The sequence below is a fragment of the Mixophyes fleayi genome, chromosome 8 (genome assembly GCF_038048845.1).
Source record: "Mixophyes fleayi isolate aMixFle1 chromosome 8, aMixFle1.hap1, whole genome shotgun sequence".
Taxonomy (NCBI): Eukaryota; Metazoa; Chordata; class Amphibia; order Anura; family Limnodynastidae; genus Mixophyes; species Mixophyes fleayi.
The window spans coordinates 73175595-73195269 of record NC_134409.1 but is presented as its reverse complement, the minus strand read 5'-3'; the positions used below and the strand labels follow the sequence as shown (position 1 = coordinate 73195269).

The 19675-nt window shown below is 38.0% G+C and overlaps 1 protein-coding gene across 7 annotated transcripts in view; it reads left to right on the top strand.

Annotated features, from left to right (window-relative positions):
- The window catches only part of PDE4DIP (phosphodiesterase 4D interacting protein), a 309241-nt gene that overhangs the window by 164598 nt on the left and 124968 nt on the right, over nt 1-19675 (top strand). For 6 of the 7 annotated variants that reach the window (XM_075182734.1, XM_075182729.1, XM_075182736.1 and 3 more), the window contains 9 exons: nt 3313-3516; nt 7194-7352; nt 7765-7878; nt 9360-9497; nt 11477-11656; nt 13361-13528; nt 15028-15177; nt 16727-16787; nt 18091-18179. In XM_075182734.1, the coding sequence (XP_075038835.1) occupies nt 3313-3516; nt 7194-7352; nt 7765-7878; nt 9360-9497; nt 11477-11656; nt 13361-13528; nt 15028-15177; nt 16727-16787; nt 18091-18179 (1263 nt within the window). The remainder of the gene's footprint in view (nt 1-3312; nt 3517-7193; nt 7353-7764; nt 7879-9359; nt 9498-11476; nt 11657-13360; nt 13529-15027; nt 15178-16726; nt 16788-18090; nt 18180-19675) is intronic. The other variant, XM_075182733.1, reaches the window with a different exon arrangement.

Sequence of the window (19675 nt, the reverse complement as noted above, 5' to 3'; positions counted from 1 at the left end):
CTGTCAGTAGGCATACCATTTGTGTGTGCCTGAGGGTTGGAGAAAAAATGCAGGTCCCCACCAGGAAAAAAATAAGCAAATGCTGAAAGCACTAGGTTTCTTCCCACACCTCCTGTTTGGTGGGTGTGGGGTAATAAAGAATAAATTAATCAACTTGTAGAACTACAACTGCCTGCAGGCCTTAGCTAGGACCTGTAGTGCACCAGGAAACCAATACACTGAAATAAAAACATCCATGGGTATCAGTGATTTCTCTCTTGCAGCTTGCAATCCATTTGGATAAAAAGAAATATATGGATGGAAAAGAATGCTCCTTGTAGAGCCACAAAGTGAATAGCAGGCTCTCAACCTGTCACACTAATCAATACAGAGTGGCTTTGCTCTGATTGGTCAGAACATGGGAACGTCCCTCTGTATTGGTTAGTAGCGTGGAGACCCCACATGTAGTTCAATGATTCATTCCATCAATGTAAATTACACTATTTTTGTGGTCAACTCTGCATTAGGCCCAAAATGCATTTCTTTCTAGAATTGGTAATGGACATCTATGACTATTTTACTGCACTTAACACTAAAAATGAAGCAATGGATGGCTCTTGTAGGCTAAGACAATTTCATATCAAATTGGTGCCCCATTATTCTTTTTCAATATGATGTCAGTCCTAACAGAGATTGTCATTGAACATTGAACGATAAAAGGTTCCTTCTATGAAAAGTATAGATAAATTCATCACAGAGCGATTCTTCATAGTGATCCCTTGCTTGTTTAGATACTTTGGATACTTTTGTTTAGATCTTTAGCAATAATATCAAACTAACTATGCTGTAGAGTTATATGGCCTCAAAAAACTATCAACATGTGAAATACATTCTTCAATATTAGTCTACATATGTAAAATAAAGACATACCCAGTAATTGATAATTAGAGGTTGCACAGCAAATACATAAAAAACATCTACAGTAAAAAGTAAAGGAAACGGCGCCTTCTGGTGTAGTATATTAGACCATACAAAATAGCACCGCAAGAAATATAAAAATCCTTAGCTGGAAACCTCCAATGATATAGGAAAAGCCACTATTATAGCAAATAAACCAGAGATACTATGTAGATTATAAACGCCACCTCCATCTAGTGTGTGTTTATGCATACCAGATAAATATATATTGCCAGCTTATCTGTAGTCTCACATCATAGGTATCCGCTAAATTTAGAAGGACATAGTATATACCTGTATATGCAGTTTCTTGGTTCCACTGTTGCTATTGATATCTCCCCATGCGATGTATATAGAAGGGATAAACAGGTACCAAGAACAGTGTAATATGTTGGCACAAAGATTTATTTCACACAAACATATAGGTTATGCGCTTACATTGATTAAAGACAAATAGGCTTATCTGTATGTTTATGCTGGATATGCTGTTCCTTGTAGTTCTTAATCAATGTGGATGCTCTCCAGGACTTTCACACAAAAAGTCAGATATAGGGGACTCCACCAGTAGCAAATCAGGGTACAACACTCCACCATGTATAAACTATTAGATCTGTCTAAACGCGTTTCGTTTCCATAGAAACCTCATCAGGAGAAAAGATTATCTGCCTGCTGTATATCTCCATTTTACGCATGCTCAGTCGCGCATTCCGCGTATCTGCGCATGCGCAATTGTATGCAAGGGGGCAATCTTAGTTATGCAGGTTCAAGGCACAATACTATATTGTACGATGTGAGACTACAGATAAGCTGGCAATATATATTTATCTGGTACGCATAAACACACACTAGGTGGAGCTGGTGTTTATGATCTACATAGTATCTCTGGCTTATTTGCTATAGTAGTGGCTTTCCTATATCACTGGAGGTTTCCAGCTAAGGATTTTTATATTTCTTGTGGTGCTATTTTGTATTGTCTAATATACTACACCAGAAGGCGCCGTTTTCTTTACTTTTTTCCTTTAGATTTTATCCAGATCAACCACCTAGTTTCTGAAGGCTGGCTGCCACTTGTACAGGAGGAGGTGTTTGTAACTACATTTATACTAACAGACTTATTTGAGACTGTCATTTACCAAATAGTGGGATAAGCGCCATTTGTGATATCTTGTAATTGCATATCACATAAAAAAACATCATTAACATTATTAAAACAGATAGCTTTTATATACCAGTACCAATGTCAAGCAAGATATAATACCAGTAATAATGCAAGCCAGGCCTAATATGCGGATTTATTTAACTATGCCAGTAAAAATGAAAAAGGAGGATTCCTTACCACTGAAATTTCCAGCATGATCTAATATGTCAGAGATAATGCCCAGTAAGATGCAAATCTGTATAAGTAAGGCTTCGTAAATTGCAACCCAATCAGTAGCAGTAATGACCAATAAGATGTCTAGATCAGAACTCTGCTCCATCTCACATCCTCTTCTAGTGTCTCCAGACATACCCAGCTTTGGAGGTGACCCGGCTGTGCCCATGACTTGATGGTGCGATCTGGCTGATTCTAATTGGTCATCACCAAATGAACAAATAAAAACTGGTGGGCACATTCATGTCATGTCATGTCAAGTGACCTAATAATGGTGCCAGGCTGTGCCTCTGCACCAAGATTCCCCCAACTATCATGTCAAGTGAACAGTCCAGTGTGAACCATTACAATTCGCTCCCTCTTACCTTCATTTCAAGTGACTTAATATGAGTGATTAGCACAGAATGAGCCCTGTGCAGCCAATCCGTGGCAGCTGAGGTGATGGTAAGTGTGTGGATCCTTTGGATTTGTGTGAAGTGGCCCAAAAATTGGTACATGGCTGTGTACCATAGAGGGAACTTTGATGCTGGGTTCCATGAGTCTGAAATATGCAGTCACTGAAAAACCCTGCGTGCAATTAGCTTTAAATAGGAATAAGAAGAGACAAAATCCTCTGATGCATAATTACCCGCAGAAGTCTACAAATCACACTTGCCTTCAAAATGGAGTCTGTGAGAATGCTTTATCAGAGCTAGAAACGGCAGTGCAAGAGCATTTACTCACCTGTAATCCCTACTTGTACTTGCCTATGATGTCGGTTATAAATGAATGTATAATAGAATGCAGAGTTCCTTCTAATCACTGGTACAAAAGCTTTATCGAGTCAGCAATGCCAGAAATGTCTATACAGATAGTAATCCAAGCTGCACATTGGGGAACTTGAATGGCACATACAATTACCTAGTTGCTGGCATTTGCAGACAAGTTATTGGGCAAACAAAGAATTGCTTATAATTGCTAAATCCTTTAGATTATGTGATATGTATGATATAATGTTTTGTTAGTCTTTTCAGGTAATGCCAACACAGTTGCAGTTGTTGGATCTACAGAACACTTTATTCTCTACCCAGATGGAACTTCAGAAAAAAGAGATGGCTCTTCGGCAGAAGGAGCGTCAGCTGACTGATGCTAAAAGATCTCAGAGGCTTCTAGAGGTTGATTTATTAGAAGGACAGCAGCAGAAGGAAACTACGTGGAAGCACAACCAGGTAACTGCAGACTTAATGTTTTCATGGAACTTTAATAGGCTCTTGTCGCGCAATTTTTTTTTCTAGCGGTGTAAGTCACATTGAATGTAATAGGTCTGAGTTAAATTACAATATATATATATATATATATATATATATATATATATATATATATATACAGATGTAATTTTTAAATGATTGTAATGTTATGTGTGCTCCTATGCTCTTATTTGTACACTTACAATATGTTAAAATATAAGAGGAAAACAGGGCAGCGCTGCTGAGAGGCTGATTTAAAATAATATATAATAATAAGAAACCAAATATATCCAGAGAATCTCCCAATGAAAGAGAAAAGGTCACTGAAAATTAAGTTAATATATAATAGATAAACCGTGTAAGAAATATACATAAAAACCATAAAACATCTGCATAAATCACATCCAAATCTTAAAACATGTATTATGTAACCTATATGGTATAGAAAATCAGACCTTCAGTACTGAGGTAATTAATCATGTAAAAAAACAACCGCAGTTAGTGGTAAATCACAAAATGATGCTTATATGACCACTCAAAAAAAGTTATCCATTAGTAGTTGAATCCAGTCCGTACATAGTCATAAACTCACAGCATGATGACTAAAGCTGGAGATAACAGAATTGGGATAGAAGCTCCGGATAAATTGTCGACTAAAGCTGGAGATAATGGGACTGGGATAGAAGCTCCGGTGGCTGTTTGCAATCCACTACGGGTTTGCAGCAGCTGAGAAGCTTGATTATTTTCTCCTTTATTCCCGTATTTTTATACAAGTAGTTTATTCCCCCGTGTTTTCCAGTGTGCGCCATTAACCCCTAGTGGGTTCCTTGTCTAATATGTTCAAATGTGCCAAATCTTACTATCAGCCTAAAATGGGATTATGATCCATTTGTGGACCCAGTCTTCCTGTTTTTCTTCTGGTCCACCACCCTTATTATAGCAACATTTTACACATTGCTGCATTGTTTAGCTTTATGCTTAACCATCCTAAATTGATTAAACAACTACAGGGAGTAAATGAACAGAGAACTTATGTGTCAGGTATGTCCCTTTTAATATTTGCATTGCAAAGCTTTCCAGTATGCACAACTTTTCAATGAGCACTTTGTCTGCACTTCAATGTAAACACATCTTCCACTACCTCTAACAAGACATAAGAATCCAGACTGTTTGCACTGTGAAAATGCTCTGCAATCCTCTTGTAGGAAGCACTGCTAGTTTTCTCCAGTCTAAATATATATGGAAGTAATTTGTGGTTACATCTCTAGCATTTGTATCTAGTGGAGTTGCAGGTATTGTGTGAACACATTAATAGACAATTTCATTCAGCATTTGCCTATTAGCAAAATGTTATATATATTACCATTATTATTTAAAAGGCTTTTTAGTAAAAAGAAAAAAAAAAGAAAACTGCTTGGTTGTTATGGGTTACCCCGTGTTCTGTGCCATTCGAACTTTCACTTGACACCATACAGACAGCAGATTTTTAGTTTACTTTAGTGCTGCACCAACGTGTCACAGATAATACAATGTTTTCTAAAGATCCTTTCTATAATGTTAATTTATGAAACTGCTAACATGCAAGCTCACATCTATATTTGCACAAATGCACTAATTTTTAAGGATAAACATGTTGATTTATAGGTCAAGATGCTGCATCTGCAAAATTTTGCACCATCTGATGGGAGTAATGGCAGACAGTGTTTTTTCCTTGCTAAGTGTTCATATTAATGTACCCACATGAAAAACATTATTTTGTTTTAGAGGACAAACTAATTTAAATGAGAAAAAATGGTGGAGAAGCCTCTTTTTAGGGGTGTGTTCCCTGTTCTCCAGGGAGGGAAGGGCAGGACATTTTCTCCCCACAAAAGGACTTTGTTTTATATTTTCTCTGACAGATATCAAGCTTTATCCTATGTTTTTGGTGAAGTACAGGTTGCATCTTCCAGTTGCGCTAAATATTTTAGTAAAAAAATGTAACATTTTAAATTAATGAAAGGGCTATATATAATTTTTTATTTTCAATGGTCAATCAAGAAAATACAAACATGAAGACGATAACACTGTGCAACATACATAGTAAAACCAAAACAGTTATTGCAAAGTATCGAATTTGAGGAAAACATTAGAAAAAAAATGACCAGTCTTTACAGTTTAGAGAGCAATATTAAAAGTAGGTGCAGGAACAAAAGGGATTGTGGGGGAGGGTACGGGTAGAGGGGGGACCACGAAGTTAAGCACTAGTTAGCATGTAATAAACCAAGAGCAGAGGGAGGGGGCCTACTGGAGGGGCTATAGTCATCGCACATGGGTCAAGTCAGAGGAGCATCAGGTTGAGGGGGAAACGCATTCTTTGCGCTTAGCCATGGAGCCCAAACCATTGGCAGCCATACATTGCCACGTCATGACACTACCACCACCATGCTTCACTAATGAAGTGGTATGTTTTGGATCATGTGCAGTTACTTTCCTTCTCCATAATCTTCTCTTCCCATCACTCTGGTATAAGTTGATCTTTGTCTCATCTGTCCATAGGATGTTGTCCCAGAACTGTAATGGCTTTTTTAGATGTTGTTTGCCAAACTCTAATCTGGTCTTCCTGTTTTTGTGGCTCACAAATGGTTTACATCTTGTGGTGAACCCTCTATATTCACTCTTGTGAAGTCTTCTCTTGATTGTTGACTTTGACACATATACACCTACCTCCTGGAGAGTGTTCTTGATTTGGCCAACTGTTGTGAAGGGGTTTTTCCTCACCAGGGAAAAAATTCTTCTGTCATCCACCACAGTTGTTTTCTGTGGTCTTCCGTGTCTTTTGGTGTTGCTGAGCTCTCCGGTGCGTTCTTTCTTTTTAAGAATGTTCCAAACAGTTGATTTGGCCACACCTAATGTTTTTGCTATGTCTCTGATGGGTTTGTTTTGATTTAATGATGGCTTGCTTCACTGATAGTGACAGCTCTTTGGATCTCATATTGAGAGTCGACAGCAACAGATTCCAAATGCAAATGTCACACCTAGAATCAACTCCAGACCTTTTACCTGGTCTTCCGTGTCTTTTGGTGTTGCTGAGCTCTCCGGTGCGTTCTTTCATTTTAAGAATGTTCCAAACAGTTGATTTGGCCACACCTAATGTTTTTGCTATGTCTCTGATGGGTTTGTTTTGATTTAATGATGGCTTGCTTCACTGATAGTGACAGCTCTTTGGATCTCATATTGAGAGTCGACAGCAACAGATTCCAAATGCAAATGTCACACCTAGAATCAACTCCAGACCTTTTACCTGCTTAATTGATATTGAAATACCGAGGGAATAGCCCACACATGTCCATGAAATAGCTTTTGAGTCGATTGTCCCATTACTTTTGGTCCCTTAAAAAGTGGAAGGCACATATAGAAACTGTTGTAATTACTACACCGTTCACCTGATTTGGATGTAAATACCCTCAAATTAAAGCTGAAAGTCTGCAGTTAAAGCACATCTTGTTAGTTTCATTTTAAATCCACAATGGTGGTGCATAGAGCCCAAAATATGAGAATTGTGTCGATGTCCCAATATTTATGGACTTGACTGTATATATCATGTATCTGTTTAGCAAAAAAAAACGTGCTGCAATACAGAAGCTTGGTAAATATTAACCTATATAATCTGTGTTTGTCAGGAGCTGCATGGAGCTTTACATAATCTTCAGAGAGAACTGCATGAGAAAAGTCAACACCTTAAGAGAGTGGAAGAAGATAAATGTACAAAGCTACTTGCTCAGGAGCAGAGCATCCAGAGATTAAAACAAACAGTATCCCAGAAAGAGCACATGTTGCAAGTGAGTGAGGTTATTTATCAGGAGAGTTCAGAATATATGTGAGCATGTCTAGTTCAACAAATCAAATTAAGGATGTCTACCCTCATTTCGGAATTTCAATTACGATGTAAAGTATGTTTCATTTTGAAATTATTGTAAAGGACATTTCCACCCAAATTCTCTTTTTTTATATTAATCCCCCTTCTTAAGGTTCAGAACAGCAGTGCTCCAATGCCTTGGACACCAAACTGTTCTGGGGTCCAAGGGGAGTGAGCATATCACAATCGGTATGGGCCTGGTTAGTTGGGGACTGGTGTTCCAATAATTTAAAAAAAACACTTTGAGTGACTGTCTCTTTTAAAATAGTTACACTGCTATACTCCAGAAAATGTAACCAGTTAACGGGTTTATGCTTTTTTCAATGTTCTGTTAGGAGTACATGGATGTCTTACATTGTCAAGAGAGCTTAGAAAAAATCCCCGCTGGTAACGAGCACATGTTGGAAAAACTACGTCAGAGAATCAAAGAAAGAGATGCTGCCTTAGAGGTAAATAAACTGTACTTGTATATAAAGTAGGTTTAATATTGCATTAAATATGTTTAATATTGTATGTAGCAAATAAAAAATCAAAGAGTTCATTGAATTGCAATTCACTTGTAATATCACATCATGATTCATATAAAGCTATGTACATACAAAACTTGCAGTACATGTTACATTTATATAATTCATAGTTTGCATGGTATGTCAGCAATGTTATGCAGTGGACCTTTGAACAGAAATGTAATGGAGTTATCCACTATTCAGTCACCCTCCCCAAGGTAGTGGCTGGAGCTCACTGTAAAGTTTATATGTCAGGGCAGTCACTGCAGCACACAATCCCTTCAGCTCTATTAGATAGATCTGAATAGAAGCACTTTATTCGGCTGAATAGTACTAGATGGATTATCCCCACCAGCAGCAGCTTCCTAGATATATAATGCAGAGTCCGGTTCCTATCTTCAGGTAAGGTGGGTGTATTCTGGAGGAAAGGTTTGGACTATTATTTGCTTTAATAAATGCCGTTATGGGAAATAAAATATTTGGCTTGTGTCACGAGACTCTCTGCCCTCTCTAAGCTACGTCCGGCCGTCACCATGACGACTGAGACGTCATTTCCTCTTCCATTTCGACCATTGCCAGAACAACGGTCGGGATGCCCTCTGCCAATAGCGCCGCGTTCTGCCGTGATCTAACAGCCGGGCGCATGCAAGTTACTATAATGCGGTTACTATTTTTGTTTGGCCTTTTGTTTGGGGCTATCTTTGTGGCAGATTTAGGAGTGTGTATGGACATTCTACAACTCCAGGGGGAGCTCTGTTATGAATTAAATTGGTACATTTATATATTTATACACGTTCCTGGGTTATGTTATTCCCTATGCCAGTTCTAAACTAGTAATTAATTAGCAGCCTCCTGAGACTGATTGAGCTTAGCCTCCCTGCCAGTTATAGCATCCTGTGTGCTGCACGTGTGCTGACCTGCTTTTTCCTCCCGAAGATATCATATATCTGTGACCTGAATCCCTGTTGTGACCTCGGCCTGTTTTCTGGATCCTGCTTGAACTCCTGTGCCCCTTGACTATTGCCTGTTTTCGGATTAATCTTGTACGCTGCCTGCCCAGACCTTTTGCCTGTCCCTTGGTTATCCTGCTTGCAAGTTTCCAACGACCCTAGCCTTATCCTTACATTCGTCTCCAGCATTCCGCTTACCTCCTGCGCTGTGGTTATTTAGATACCTTGAGCTTAAGTCCTGGGGGCATCCGAGTACCTCCGAGCAAGTATAGTTCTATGGTAAAGGTGGCTGCTAAAGGTGAAGACCTCAGTTAGGTTCTAAAATCTCATCTATAACAGCAGTCCTAACAGCTTGTTGAAGCAAAGCATTACAATTCTGCATAGCTATGTAGAGTCATATATAAATGTCATATAAATTGCACATTTCATAGAAATATTGAATAAGAATACTCACACTTCTGTTCAACAAAACAGCAGGCTGTTGATGATAAATTCTGTGCTCTGGAAGAGAAAGAAAAGGAGATGCAGCAGCTAAAAATAATTATCCGCGAGAGAGAGCATGACTTGGAGAGACTGAGTAACGTTCTTTCCGGGAATGAGGAGACAATAAACGTATGTTCTTTTTCAAAACATGTAAAGTACTCTTGGATGAGACATCCATTATTGTTATGATGTGTATGGCAGTGTTAAAGCATAATATACACTGTTTTTTAAATCATGGCCTTAAAAAGATGGAATGATTTTCAGCATATAAAAAATGTCCTGCAGTGAAAAGGAGATAGGGCAGCTCTGAAAGGTCTTTTGTACTTAAAAAAAAAGTCAGAAGTAGTAGGAAAGATAGTGCTATGAAATGCCCAAGGTCATTTTCAAGTTCACTTGTTAAAGGTCATTTTAATCTTCCCACACTTCCTGAACACAAGCAGAAGTGTTGAAAAGCACCATTCAAAAGTGTTTTATTTAATCCTTTCATTCATTCATTAGAAAGTAGAAAACTTAATAACTTTGATCTGCAAACCAGATGGTTATAAATTCAGGTCTATGAAATTTGAAATGTTATCCTAGTAGGTTCCAAAATAGTGTTGGTGCTTTCTGTAAATTCACCTTGATTGCTCACACTTCTAGGTTGTGAGTTCTCTGCTTTATGCCAACTTGTACCCAGAGTTAGTAGAAATAATGATGGTGCCACACAGGATGAAACTATAAGTGATTTAGAACCTGTATGGACAACAGATGTGAAATATATAGGTGTATGCGCTCTCTGGGAATGCGTGTATATGGCTGCCAAAATATGGGATGGGAGGAGGGGGTTCCAACCCTCCTATGCGGACAAATTGTAAGAAATTCCCAAGGCGCCTGAAAGTGGGATCTAAAAGATCTAATACAAACTGACAAAGTGTAAAAATCACATGCATCAACATATTCCAGTTACCAATGAGCATATCATAGCAGGTAGATAGCGGGTCAAAAGGATAGGTAGATCTAAATGTCACCCGCGGTCCTTTCATCGCGCATGCAGTGAAGATCTGTAGCGGTTGAATACTGTCGCCGGTAAAAGTCCTTCCAATAGTAGAAAGAGATGTAAATGAAGAGTAACTCAAGATAATAAAATGTAAGGTGTATCTTTACATACAGGAACTCCATTTGCATCTACCTATTCTTTTGACCCACTATCTACCTGCTATGATATGTTCATTGGTAATTGGAATATGTTAATGCATGTGATTTTTACACTTTGTCAGTTTGTATTAAACACTTTCAGATCCCACTTTCAGGCGCCTTGGGAATTTCTTACTGTATGGACAACAGCCTGAAGCCATCAGGTAAATTATTTACTTGACAAAATGTAATTTAAGTATTGAAACAGATGCAAAATAAAACTATATTGTATACTAATGTATTTACATAATTACCATTAAAATGATGGAAGGACCCATCTTTTTAACAATTCCCCCTTCCTGCAGTTTTGGGTGAGATTTAAATACAAAATAACAGGTTCCATAGCAATACCATATAATTTAAAAAAAATAGGCTCCTGTTCCCAAGGGAGAGCTTGCAACCTATGGACTGCTAATGAAAGGGGAGAGGTATGGCATAAACATTTTTGTAATGAACATCCAATGTAAAAAGGTGCTTGTTCACAAAATATGGTAACAACACAACTTTTATTGGAAATACCTTAACACTGCACTTACAAATGACTACCATCATTTTTTTTAGCCATGACTGTCAAAACAAAAACATTCTTTTAAGTGGACATACGTTAAACTTAACATCAGATGTCAATGCCTAAGTTGTGAATAAAACTTAATATAAATAAATGTAGGCTAACCCCAAATTCATTAAAATGAATGTTATGCCAAGTTAGATGGCTTGTTAACGTTTATAACACAGTTTATGAAGAAGATTTTATTTAACAAATTCACAATACAGTCAGCCATACGATTAACTTTTTTTTGCAGTTAAGAGTTACTATTATTTCAAGGCAAAGAATCAATGTAGCATTAATGGCTACACAACCAGCCTTTTCTTGGACATGCATGTATATTTAAATAACTATCTTTAACAAGTTAGACCAAATGCATGCCTTTTAGAGTTTGGACAACCTTGTGAAGGCTAAGGACTTGGAACTTGAACAGATCACTGCTGATTACAAAAATCTGCAGTGGTTAAAACAGGAAACGGAGGAAAAATACAGATGCTCACTGAACGAGAGGGAGTCCATTATGCTGCAGCTGCAAAACACTCTTCAAGAGAGGAACAAAGAGATTGAGGTGAGAACATAAAAAGTACACAGTGAGTAACTGTTATAATAATACTTTTATTGCAACTAAATATATAATAGATTGTTAATTAGTTGTTTACAGTTATGTACTTCTTTTGAGGAGGTTGTCATTGATAGTAAGAGCAGGTTATAGATCATGTTTTAAACCGTTATTTTATGCTGTGAAAATTTGGATAGGATACGGATGGTCTTTGCAGAGTATGGATTAAGCATGGGTGTTCTTGGGTACCAATGTGTAAAAATGATATTTGTTTTGTGGCACAAGATAATTGAATTTAGATAAAGTGATAGAGAATGCACATTTACAGGGGCATTCTCTGCTTAGCAGGATGGAGCGCACCCTTTTTCTCAATGAATCTTGGTTTTTGGTGTTGGAGAATGGGTGTCCCTTATTTTTAATGGAACAAATTTTACTCTCCAGTTACACTTTTAGGGGACAATGCATTTTTAGGTACGCTTTGACACACTTTGACAGCCACACTAAAAACATTTAAATGCACAAAAGTAACACATCTAAGGTACTGTAAAATGGCAGTTTCCTACATTGGTCCCTTTCACCATGGGTGGCACAGGGGTCTGAATCTTGTTACTTTCCTCAGCGTCCATAGCCTATAGAGACATCAGCCCTGCTCTGAACAGCCTGGAGTTGGTTTTCTCAGTAGCAGAGAGACATGCATGGAGTTTCCCTGTCATAATGGAAACCAGTCTACGTTGTCTGTAACTAGCCTTGTAATTGGTTGACAGTTATCTGCTCAGACCACATATGCTGCCATTTAATTAATTTAAGCTGGCATATGAAAATAGTAATTTGATTTATAACGTAAAGTGTCTCATTGAAATGTGCTAGGCAGACAAATAGGGACACATAAAGAAGCACTCTGTGACCACATTTTTTGTGTTTGAAAATGATACTTATTGGACCCGATTCATGTTTGGACCTACGTCCATTTACTTGTCTTGCTTGATTCTGCTCTGTGCAAGTCCAGAAATGGACATTACGCCAATGAACGCAATAAAAATGACACTTACTACTCCCTTTGACTTCAGAGGAAGAACAGGGGAGGGCAGTGATGTACTAACATAGGTCATGTACATGTGCATTCCGACACAGATGTAAACGATTCAAGTCCTGTGTTTTTTTTTGGAAGTGCGCTTGTTTTCATCCGTATATTTTACACCCACTACAGGGCAGGTGTAAATGCTGACTGATAGTGAAGACTGACTAAGTCTTATAATTGAAAAGTACACTTATGTGTGCCAATATCACATAAGAAATGTATGCTACGAAGATATACTATAAAGGCACATTGTGTGTACAGTACACATTGAAATCATCTTTGTTTATGTAAATAATGTAATTTTAAAATAAATTTATATAAATGATTATAGTGTTAAGAGTTGCTGTTTGTTTATCAAATACAATTTGCATGTGTTCTGATGTGACCTTATATTATACATATGCATGTGTGTATATGGCAGTCTGTTCTGTGTGTCTATATATGGCTACAAGTACTGTCTAGGCAGCGCTTACCTACACCCAGATTCAAATTGTTTTAATTTTAAAAAGCAACTTACGTGCAAGTTGCATTCGGACATGAATCAGACCCTCATTGTTTAGATTGTTTCAGCACTGGGTCACTTGTTATTTAGTTAACGCCCACAAACAAGTGCAGTAATGTTGTGCATATTCTAGGAGATGACAGCATGCTTTCTGGGCAAGTCTGAAGTTGGCAGTAAAGAGATGATTGAAGAGTTAAAAATATGTCTACTGAGAAAAGAGAAGATGCTGCAGGATGCTGTATTCACTAGGAGCCAGCAAGCTGAAGAGCACATGAGAGAGGTCATGGAACTCCTGACAATGGTGAGGCAATTAAATACAACAACCCCACAGTAATACAGCAATAGGTTTCAGGCTTTTGAAATCCACCAACGTTTTATAGAAGATATATAGTTCACATATCTCTCTCAAGTTAAGCCAAGTTGCCAATCACTGGTCTACATAATGCACTCAGTCTTATCATCAAGTATTCTATGGTGCTTTATTCTTACCCAAAAGCTAGTGTAGCTTTATAGTCAGTGTCCAATGTTAGGAGCAGATGTTGGCAAGGTGGAAATTTGTCATTGTGATAAAATGGTTTCTAAGCAGCATCATAAAGTTCTCACTAGCCTTTTTCATTGTTTTATTGAGGATGTTTCTATAGCACTTCACTTGCTAACTATAGAAAACCCCAATCTTACACTGATGAACTATGATATGGACAAAGCAATCTTTAATTGAGGTCTTACACTGGACAGGCCTGAGTCATACTCTGAATGGCCAGCAGTGATTAATGTTTGCATTAATGATAGCATAAACACACTTACAAATATATGAAAGTAAACAAATTCAGAAATACAATAATCAGACTATAAATGCATCGTAAATAAATTTACATAGCTTCAGCTCACCAGTTTGATGTTTCACTGGATTGGACACTTTCTTGAGATGATCTTTTGCTACTCACTGCTCTCTGCATTGCTCTCTTTCTACTCTCTGTTTGTCCACTTCCTTAAGAGAAAGGTAAGCCCTGACCCAGCGTAACCTGGGGTGGGACTGTGTTTTGTTTTTGATTTTTCCTGACTTGTCTTCTGAGTGAGCACTGCCAACTGTCCTGATTCTGGTGAGGAAGTCCTAATTTTGGGTGTCTGTCCCGCTCAGTCAGGACTTTGTTCCCACTGAAAGAACATTTGGGAGGTATGTCCCACTTCACACTGTACTTCTCTTTAAGGGTAAGCTGTGTGCACCTAAAAGTAGGGGGTTGGAGAGTGACTAAATGGCTAAAATGATATCTATACCCCTTCCATGATGGTCATGCCTGCTCTGGCAGCATGGAATATCAAACCCCCTCTAGAAAACCTGCAAATGTGCCTCCTGAAGTGCCAGCGTGTATGTGTGTGTGTGTGTGTGTGTGTGTGTGTGTGTGTACGTAAGTGATGATAAAAATGTAATTTAATGCAACCTTGCTATCTTCCGTTCAGCCCTGCTATATGCAGCACATAGTTGTTGCTTGCACAGTCTCCCTGAAATGATCTTTCAAAAGTAGGCAAGTGTGTCCTAAAACCATACTCACTTATTAGTATAGCTACAATAATAATTATCAGAATAGTATCTCTTACTATCACTCCAAATATTTACCCATGACAGAGGTTGGACTCCGTGGTTTATAACTTCCTGTCAGTGCTTTTCAGTTTTACTTATCTGTAATTCCTCCTGTGTCAGACAGAATTTAATGGTATGTCTGGGTAATTGTTACCGTGTATTTCCCAGTATATTTCATAGCACTTTAACACATTTTAAACATACTATTATTTTGTTTGTAGATCTCTTCAGAAAAAATGGATCAGACAGTAATTTGTCAAAATTGCTCATTAAAAGAACAGCAAAATGCTGGTGTGAATCAATCTGGGGAGCATTTGAGTAATTTTACCCACCTCCAAAAACTTCTGCAGGAAAAGGAGAAAATAATTCAGGTACTTTTACAGTTTTGTTTTTCTAAAAAGATATTATTCAATTCAGGAGCAGACGTCAGATGCTGTAATATTTAGCCTTGGCTTACTTCCTTCTGACTAGCTTATTTTCTGTACTTTCACTCTGAATATATTACACCAGCGGTGGGCATGAACATGTGGCTGTGATTGATATTATGTTTCCGGAATTGGCAAGCGTAACACTAATGGGTTTTATAGCACCATAATGCTCCCCACTGCTTCACTATAAGTGTAGCGTGCAGCTCCCTTTAGTGACCAAGGACAACCCTTGAGCCCTGTTGAGGCTGTTGTTATGGTGCCATCACCGTTTTACAGCAATATACAGGTTATGTAATTTGTTTGTAATCCAAAAGTGATTTTAAGAGTTTATATTGATCACAATTCTTCTTGAAGTAGGGTCAACAAATACAAAGAGCACATACATGCCCCATAATTATAGTAAAATTCCAAAAGAAAATATCTGCACTATAACTATGCTTGTGCCCCAAAGCCATTTAAACATCAATAAGTTTCTATAATTTAAAATGTAATAATACAAAAAACTATTTCTAAACATGACCTTGAGCTCCTGGTACCAGTGCCTAACAGTACTTTACACACCTGCTGTGAAGTGTATATTTGATTATCCAATATAAATTAGCTAGCAAGTTGTTCAATAATAGTCATTACTACCTTGGTTTAGTGAAAATATGTCTATATTCAAACAATATTGTCATGATAAGGATCATAGTAACATTGATAAGACTGTGTAACTGTGACAGATCTACTGTAGGTGCAGAGGATGTGGCTGCTAATAGGCCCGGAGGTGAGAGGAGCCCAGCAATGCAGGCACACACACACACACACACCCCAAGGCATCAGCGGATGACCACCTGCAGCTCCCGGGCTCCCACATCATCCCAAGACTACCACTTCTCTAAAAAGAAAATTTTTCTCTTCTGAGCAGTGCATGAGCAGTTGGCACATGCAAAGGCAGAGGACCCTCCCTGCTCTGTGGGGTCCTAGGAGGTTACAGCAAACTTTCCTATGGCGCCTGGCAATGTATTGTTCTATGCCTGTTGAGTAACTTAAATTCCAGTGCTAACTTTAATATTGGATGATATAAGTTAGAAGTCATCAGTTAAATGGAGCTCTGTCCATTTTTTTATTGATAATTTATATCCACAGTAAGATGAAATTAAATTATTAATAACTTTTCCTCTATTCACTACAGTAGAATTTGTTGGGCATCCAAGGCTGCTGTTAAGTTTTTTCATTATTGTAATAATAGTGTTCTTTACAAAACAGTTAACCCTTAGTGCTGCAATTCAATCTCATAATTTTTTAATCTTATTTTCAATGGTTTCCACATCACCATATTAGTATGGTGATGTGGAAACCGGCGACTTTGCAGTGAAAATTTAAAACGGCGATGGTTTGTAAATGCGAAAGCCGCCGATTTCTGGCAGCTTGCAGAAATCGAAGGTTCATACATTTATCCCTTGGTGTGTTATAGAAGAAGCCATTTAAAATATATCAACTTTTTTTTAAGGCATTCACACAAAACCATCCCATGTCCATCTGCATGAAATCTGAAGAGCTGGATGTTAATGGTAAGTTTCTTCTTCGGCAATCCTGTGTGATCACTTGTTTCTCAATTCAAATCCTATTGTTTCTTCAGTCTTGTTTTTAAATCTTACTAAACCTGCCTAACCTTTCCTAAATTCTATTTGCTTTGATCTATAGAAAAACAAATCACCCCGTTTGACTGTTGGTAATCTAGCCTTACAGGGGAATCTTTCAGTCAGATGAATTCCCTGGCTCAGTCACCCCCTATTGTGTCTTCCATTAATTAGAGCTACAGATAACTGTTCCATAACATTTTAAAATTATGTTAGTGAAATTTCCATCACAACCACACATACAGTAAAGAACCCCTTCCAATGCTGATGTTGATGACTAGGCTACCTGACTTCCATTCGCAATTGATGGTCCATTCTTCCTAGTATGGTACTTCGTAAATAGGCTTGTTATACAGGTCTTGGTATAACTGGGAAACATCCTGTCTATGTTCTCTCCCACAAAAGAAAAAAATTCCATGCACACAGAAAATGGTTATTGTCTAACAGGAGAATTAACAAGAAGGGAGCTTTCAGTGTAAGGGTGGTTGATACACAAATGTACACAGACTTTAATAAGAGAGTAGTGTGATATGGACCTAGTGTGACTTGTGAGCCTAAAGGAAGTAAACCGTAACTAACCAGAACCATGCAGCACTAAATAGGACAGCAGGGTGGCCAATCCAGATACATGTAGCCCACATATACCACAGGCCCAAATCCATAGCAGTTCAGGCCATACACCCCTCCCTGTACGTATCCTTAAATTGACCTCCAAATACAAATTTTGTTAGAAAGCTAGCATTAAATAAAATTAACTTCCTAAATGTTTGAATGGTTACTAACTTTTTATTTTGTAATTAATTTTGACATTTTAAATGTATTGTAACATTATAGTTTTAACATCATATAATGTGACAGATTTTAAGTTCCAAAATAAAAGCTGGTCTCTCCAAACAAATAAATAATTGTGTTTGGCCTTTATACTGTTTTTATTAGATGAGAATCACAGGTCCTCCAAAATGTTAATATTTCTAGCATCATATTTTTCAAATCTTTATGTTTTTAGAATTTTATAGAATGTTATTTATTGTACATTTTACTGTAATAGTGAATTAAAAGCATCAAAAACATATAATAATGAAAGAAGGAAGAGAAATGCATCTGCAGTGTCATATTTTCAATGGATTTCCATTATTTGTACTAATATCAATTTGTGAATATATTGCAATAGAACTGTGCTTCTACAAATTTGTATGGGATATAACATAAGTGTGTTTATATTTCAAATGTGAAGAAAATGAAAAAACAGAAATGCTGAAGAGTGATCTTACTAAAGCCAAAGAAGACCTTAGACTTGTGTTGAGAAAAATGAGAGAGTATCAGGTAATAACTCTGTGTGTCATTTGTATATAATGCTTTATAGCAGCTTATATAGACTATTTTTTGTTTAAAAATGATTCCTGTCAAATTGTTTACAGTAAATGTTATCCTGGCTGTTAACAATCTTCACGTTAACATTTCTGCCTAATTTTACACGGTTTGGGTAAAAGACTGCTCATTTTAGTTTTAAAATTATAGATAACTGCAAAGGTAGTGGTTTAGAAGCTGCATTACTTCTCCTGAGTAAAGTGAGTAAAGATTTCTCCCATGTCAAGCCAACTAATCCACACCACTAGGAAGGTTCCAAAGAATGTGCTGTGCCAATCTTGCCTCTCAGTTATAATTGAATGAACTTGATAGTCACACTAGAGTGTGGTGCTACCTGCTGATATTAGCACTGCTGAAACTGGAGGTGCAGAGTCTAACGCTCCCCTGGTCTTCAGCAGGGAATGCCGCAAGGAGGTTTGGATTTAGCTGCCAGGGACACGCGGGTCTCGGTTCTCCAGTTCAGCGAGGCAGAAGCAGAATGGTCAGGCAATCTAGGTCAGAACCAGGCGGACAAAGATGGCACCAACACGTGTTCCAATAGAAGAGCCAGGCAACAAGCCGAGGTCAGAATCCACGGAGAAAGAGCAGGCAGGGAACAATCAGAGAGGAGTCAGAAACGGGCCGAAGTCAAATACCCCAGGAGTCAATATGATACATAAGGAACGCTGGAGTAGAGGTAGGACCTGATACTCTGGCACCCCAAGGGTGTCAGGGACTTCCTTAAATAGTGCTCGTCCAGATCCTAATTACCAGGGCTGTGACATCACCAGCAGCCACCGGGTCCAAGATCACTTCCAGTTGCCCAGTATCGGGGCGCGCATGTACGGTTCTGACGGGCAGGTGGTCGGAAGCATGGCGTCTGGTTGCAAGGAGCAGCGGCAGGCGGGCGTCCCAAGGCAGACATGGAGAGACGGGGCCTGACAACTTGCTGAGATGATCCAATTATTTTGGCTCCTTACCCTTATACTATTACATTACATTTTTTGTTTTTTTGTTTTTACTCCACTTAAGCAAATTTTGCATTGTTTCTTTGGAGAAAGGTCAGGATTTCTTTTGGTTCCATGCTCAAGAATTTTTTTTTTTTATTTTAAGGGCATTATATGTGAAGAAGGGAAATAAATGCAAAAAATGTTTGTGTCTGTTTCTTGTTACATTACTTAAAATTTTGCAACTTAGTATTTTGGTTTTCTAACCTTTATTGGCATAGCCTAGGTTGACATGCAGGACATACTACATCACAAGCAAGGAAAAGGTGAAAGTAGCAGGAATGGGGAGAGTCTGGCATAAATACAAGATTCCCAGGAGATTTAATAAACTTAACATAATAAAAAAAAGTTCAGCAGGAAACCCAATTATTATGTTTCAATGGTTCTTATGTGCTAGTAATGAGGCAAATGGGCTCAGGTTGGCTTTTTAAAACCGTTCTGATTAATTGTCTCTTAACTTTGGCT